We start from the raw sequence: 6,000 nt of genomic DNA on the forward strand, positions 1-6,000 counted from the left end.
ACTGAGACGTTATTTTGTTCCACCGTTACATGGTCTCTCTGATATAATCGCAGCGGACTACGGGTTAAACCAGATCGTCTTTCATTCGAGGGAGTGCGTTCCGAAAGCTGCGAGCCACAATTATTGAGGAGTTTGTGTACAATCAGTAACTTTTTGTCCACTCGGTTCTAGCTAATCATCATTGATATGATATCTTTTTTTAACCTATCTTACTCCATCGTTATTATTGACCAAGTCATAAATAGCTTTAATCAAATAAACAGTCTCGATTGTGAATTATAATGCAGTCCACATATATATACACACACCAACAATTTCCGCAGACCATACGGGAAGAGTATCAAACTTATTCGTTAGCTAATATCATTGTTGCAATTGCTTTGATCTCACTGTAATAAGAAATAAACTTGGAACAGTGACTTGACCATCTATTTCCAGTACACTGTCTATCCGGTAGGGTCGCGGGACATGTCACAGAACTACGCGGCACAACAAGAGGCCACTCGTTCTATCGTGTCGATGCCAGCACTTTGAAAAAGCACCCCCACCTTTTACACGTGTCGATCCCACGGCAGAATCTGCTCTCCCCACTGTTTCTGACAGTGCATCTATAGCTAGCATCAATGTTCATCACTTCCCTCTTGTCACATGAACGAAATAGCGCAGTCGCCCTGTCTCTGACTTGCAGCTCGTTACAAGCAACAATGTGGGGCTGAGGGCATGGGGCTTGTAACCAAAACGGCAGCATCTTCGCCTAACTGCTGACATCCCACCGAATACTCTTGGTTCTATTACATTTTCCTTCAGAGTGCGTGAGAGAGGAAGCGATGCACCTTTAACTTAATGAATTCATGTTTTGTACCACAGCACGTTTATCTGAAAGATTACAGGCACTTACAGGTAGGACGTCAACGGGCTCAAGTCTTCCGGCAATGCTGTAATCCCGAGCTCTGAGCAATCGACCCATAGCAGAATGCCATCTTCTTCACAGTGGCACCGAGCTGGGCAAGAAGGAATCATTGGCGCTTGGCTGGAGGGAACATACCCAAAGGCAGCTAGTGCCAGCACTAAGAAAGGCAAGAGCATTCTCCTGTGAGATGAAAGGGAGCGTTTGGTGGCTCTGTGCGAATGACACTTGAAGCAGCACACGTGTGTGGATGTAGATCTCTGCAGACTTTGCTCTGCTCTCGCTACCACCGCATCTACCTATTGTAGTTCAGGGTAAATACACAAATCCCTTATTGGCTGGCGCCGAGGGTTGAAATTGGACGGCTGGTCGCGGTGGGAGGAGCTTGAAGCACGCAAAGATTTACTGGGTTGGTTAATCAAATTTAATTCTAAGTTGCCTCCCAAATACTGAATTTCTCCACGTTTATTCAGCCAAAGAAAGAAAAAAAAAAGTTTTCATCTCATCATTCAGATTGCTTACAATCTCTGAAGTGACTAATCGCATACACCTTGTTAATGAGTGTGCACTGACTGGGATATTTCAACCGCAGATTTTATTGCAATTTTGGAACATTAGATGTTTCAATTGTTCTTGTCCTTTCTTAAGTAGGTTCAAAGAAGTTTGAGACACCAGGCTGTAGATTTCTTTGCGAGGTGCACAGATTCACAGCCGTACTGGGAAAACAAAAATCCACTGAAATTAAATATTAACCTATCTGAGTGAATGCACTTCAAGCGTACAATTAAATTGGTGTATGACATGATGAGAGGCGCCAAACTGTAAAGATAGGACCAATTAAATATTAAAAAGACCTGACGACAAGAAAATTGTCCCGTTTCCCCCTTCAGGTCTCATGTAAACCCTTGGAAACAGTGCAATTTGTATCATCTAATAACTTCATTCTGGGTGTTCAAGCTGGACTTTTAAAAAGCCGAATTGATCAGAAAAGTAATCTGCACTGGGGAATATCAAAGCTTCTGCTTTGAGGAAGCCTTATCACGAGGAATCTGATTTCAAATAGACTCAAAACGTAATTTCGTTCCCAAATGCAATAACAATTCTGCGGAAGGTTTAAAACAATGAAACTGAAAACAGCGATTCACAATCTAAGTGGCGTTGGCGCCTGTTTAATTATACAGTACACGGGTTTCCAAAAGTGACCAAAACCACGCACAAATTTATATTGTGACAGGCCTTTTATCAAAAGTAGACACAAGGCGCTTTGCTAATTTATTTCACAGCCCTAAAATCCTGCTTTCTAATGCTTTTCCCCTCTTAGATACAGTTTCAGGTTTTACACCCTATCGGTAAGGGTTCCGGACGCGTGTCCCTTCCCTCTTCCATTTCGCGAGGCTCAGAATAAATTGTTTTCCCACTGTATAGGAAGTAGCTGGTAAAAAGTGTACCTGCTGAAAACATTCTTTCGAGCTTCCGTCATTGTTCATTTTTTTGTGCGTGACCAATTCCCTTTCTTGTTGCGAGGAGCAGCCAGGAGCGAGTAGTGTGGTTAGTGGCTATTGACAGCTGGCAAATGCCAAGACTGGTAAAGCGGAGGGCGTTGGCATAAGGCCACAAATCATATGCTTCTGAAATATAATTTGCTGCAAAATGCTAAGTATCTTTGCTAAAAAGAACACAAGGAGCTTTGTCAGGCTTCTGCTGAACGATTTCAATTTTATTTCTTTTTCTAAAATTTCTTCGGCGTTAAGGGGGTATATTGGACTGTCACATGATTCAGTGACCACAGTAGATGGATGACTCTACCAGTCAACATGAGAAGGTAACTTCGGGATAATTAAATCACCAGAACTTAAGGGTGTAAAAGCAATGGTGGCTGAGGAGCAGCTTAGTTTTCGATTGTCCTATTTTAGAGTGTGGCTTCGATTGCAAGGCAGACGTTAGAGGAAGAGATAGTACGAATTGCCGATGCTGGAGTTACACAGTGCGGAGCTGGATGAACACACCGTACTAGGTAGTATCAGAGGGGCAGGAAAGCTGACGTTTCGAGTCGAGACTCTTCTTCAGAAATTCTGACCCTAGACATCGGAGGAAGTTATGTTTGAAGTTGTGCTGGTTGTGAAGATTAAAACATAGAAGCAGGAGCATCTCATTTAGACACCCACGTTTGATCTGGCATTCAATAAGGTGCTGCCTCACCTGAGACCTAATTCCTTTCCCTCCTATTCCTCCATATCTTTGGTCAACATACCAAAAAAATCTGTCAATTTCTGATTTAAAATTAATAACTGTTCTGGCACCATTGCTGTGCGTGGAGAAAGTTTCAAACTGCCGTGTTTACATGATTTTTTAAAAAATTTGCTCCTGAAAGGCCTGGTTGTCCTTTTAAAACAACGTTCCCTGGTCCAACAGCCCAAGCAACATTAATTATTTTTCACCCTTTGTACCTCCATCTGTTCTCCATAATATCTTGATAACTTCAAATTACCCATTAACCTTCTCAGTACTGGGGCGTACAATCCTCATTTGCTCAGTCTCTACTCATAACACATTGAGTCTAGTTATCATTTGGTTAAAAAAATAAAGTTGCTGGAAAAGCTCAGCAGGTCTGGCAGCATCTGTGGAGGAGAAAACAGAGTCAACATTTCAGGTCCAGTGACCCTTCCTCAGAACTGGAATAGAGTTCTGGAACTCAGTTCTGAGGAAGGGTCACTGGTCCTCCTCTGTTTTCTCCTCCACAGATGCTGCCTGACCTGCTGAGCTTTTCCAGCAACTTTGTTTTTGTTCCTGATTTACAGCATCCACAGTTCTTTTCGTTTTTGTCATTTAGTAAAGCTATGTTGCATTTGCTCCGAGGCTCAGGTTGCATTTTAATTTCTGCTGTAATATATTTGCATAGTCACACATATAAAATCTTCAATGAATTTTTTTTTCTGTCAGAATGCAATAGTATATGATTGATTTTTTTTTCATTTTAAGAGTTCCTGGAGGTATTTAAGAATGCTAGCTTAGTTCAATTGCAGTAATACACTTGGAAATTGGTTGATGATCCTATATAAATATATTTAATAAAACTGTCTCTTCACCATCTGTGAGTAACCTGATTTTAAATTACTGAAAAATGTTTTACAAAATTGTACTGAATCATTTAATACTTTAATTGGTGTTTCTTAGTAAATTTGTTTTGATATGAATATACTTTTAAAACATCCCTATAAGTGCCCAGACATGTACAAAAATAAGTCTTATTTGGACAGCTCTCCTCAACCACCGGAATTGGTGGAATCTTGCAATTCTGATTTGGTGAGGTGAGGCCAAAATTGTAGGTGGGTCTACAAACGCATATTGAATCTTGAGTCAGTGCAAAATTTTGTAAAAGAACATAAAGACAAGTTTACAATCATTTATCTTTACAATTCACCAAATTTTTAAACTGGTTTGGCTGATTCTGCTGAGAGTTCATTGATAATAACTACTTGAAACAAATGGAAATTTAATCTTTCAATTTCAGAGACTGGAAGTGGCAAAGTACAATTGCGATTGGGACCAAAGTTCTACTGCAAGCCATCCTCAGCAGCAACACAGACTGTAGTTGTGAAAGGGTGTGTATATTTTTTATGCTATGACTTTCTTCTTATTTGTACTTTGGGAAATGGGCATCACTTGAAAGGCCAATATTTATTGCCCATTCCTAATTGACTGGGAGAAGATTGTGATGGTGAATGATCTTCTTCAACCAGTGCAGTCGTTCTGGTGTAGTCACATCACAATGCTGAAAGGGAGTGTCAGAGTTTACACTGGCCAGAGTGAGAGAACGATGATATGATTGCAAGTCAAGATTATGATTGACTGGGAAGAGAACTTACAGGTGGTGCATATCCCCATGCATATGTTGTCTTGTTGTTCTAGCTGATAGAGGTTTGGAAAATGCCGCTGAAGGAACCGAGGCAACTTACTGTGGTGCATTTTGTAGATGGAATGCACTTTTGGCACTATGAACCAATAGTTAAGAGGGTGAAATAGGCTGCTTTGTCTTGATGGTATTGAGTTTCTTCATTGTTATTGGAGTTAAAAACAAAGAATTGAAATAAGGGGAAAGGTATCAAACAAAAGATCTATAACAAAGACACCATGTTTATGAAGAATGACAGAAATTTTAACAGCAGAATTAAGGAGATAAAAATAAATTAAAGTTTGAATGGAAAATAAAAGGGATATAACAAGAATAAAATGTAACCAAACAGAATAATAGAGGGGAAAAATGCAAAGTAAATATTAAATCCACAGCAAAGAAGAGAAAGAGAGTATCATGGAGAAATGAAGAGAATTTACAATCTGTAAATAAACTAAATGGAAAAGGAGAGCAAACAAGAATATTGCTGAAGGATCATTTAGTAAAAAAGTGTATACTTATGATAAAGTGAAACAATGGAGTATTTTGTTCATCATTTTGTGGAAGTGATGTTGGTATACAAAATTATTTTGTTATTAATTAGAAGATATTAGAAATTAAAGAAGAAAAAAAATGTAAAACAAGATCAGTAATGTGAAAAAAATTCTGGTCGTGCTGGGCAGGTCAGTATGTTCAAGTGAACAGACAGCACAGATCGACATCTCAGATGTAATCCTCCATCAGCACTTCATATTTAACAGAATAAAGGGATCTCATAGGGAAATAAAAAACTTTTTCCTTTTAGGTTGATTGTATTAATTCCTCCCCAAAGTCACTAGCTCACTTGATTATCTCAATTTTCCGATGTGGTTACAAAATATGACTCATATTTAATGTTAAATTTGTGACCTAAATCCAATACAATTGAATAACTGACCAAAAACCTGGATTCATTTCAGTTCACTACACAGTGGATAAAGCTGAAAGGTTTAATTTCCCTCTCTTTCTTTCTTTAGCAGAATATATAGACAAATAAAAAACAATAGTTTATTTAAATTCTGTATCATATAATGATAGCAATATCATTCAGATAGTACTGTCTAGGCCCAGGGGACAATTGGAGAGGTAGGCGTCACAGATTTTCTCTGGGTTGTATTTTCCTTCCTTATACAACAAACAAAGGGTGTTTTGTATTACTTTA

At 39.0% G+C, this 6,000-nt stretch overlaps 1 protein-coding gene across 1 annotated transcript in view; it reads right to left on the reverse strand.

Moving 5' to 3' along the window:
* Nucleotides 1-1,189, reverse strand: part of LOC125462823 (leucine-rich repeat-containing G-protein coupled receptor 6) — a 248,235-nt gene extending 247,046 nt beyond the window's left edge. Inside the window, exon 1 of the mRNA XM_048553238.1 lies at nucleotides 899-1,189. Within this exon, the coding sequence (XP_048409195.1) occupies nucleotides 899-1,086 (188 nt within the window). The 5' untranslated portion in view covers nucleotides 1,087-1,189. The remainder of the gene's footprint in view (nucleotides 1-898) is intronic.
* Between the last annotated feature and the right edge of the window lie 4,811 nt (nucleotides 1,190-6,000).

The sequence above is a fragment of the Stegostoma tigrinum genome, chromosome 21, assembly GCF_030684315.1.
Source record: "Stegostoma tigrinum isolate sSteTig4 chromosome 21, sSteTig4.hap1, whole genome shotgun sequence".
NCBI lineage: Eukaryota > Metazoa > Chordata > Chondrichthyes > Orectolobiformes > Stegostomatidae > Stegostoma > Stegostoma tigrinum.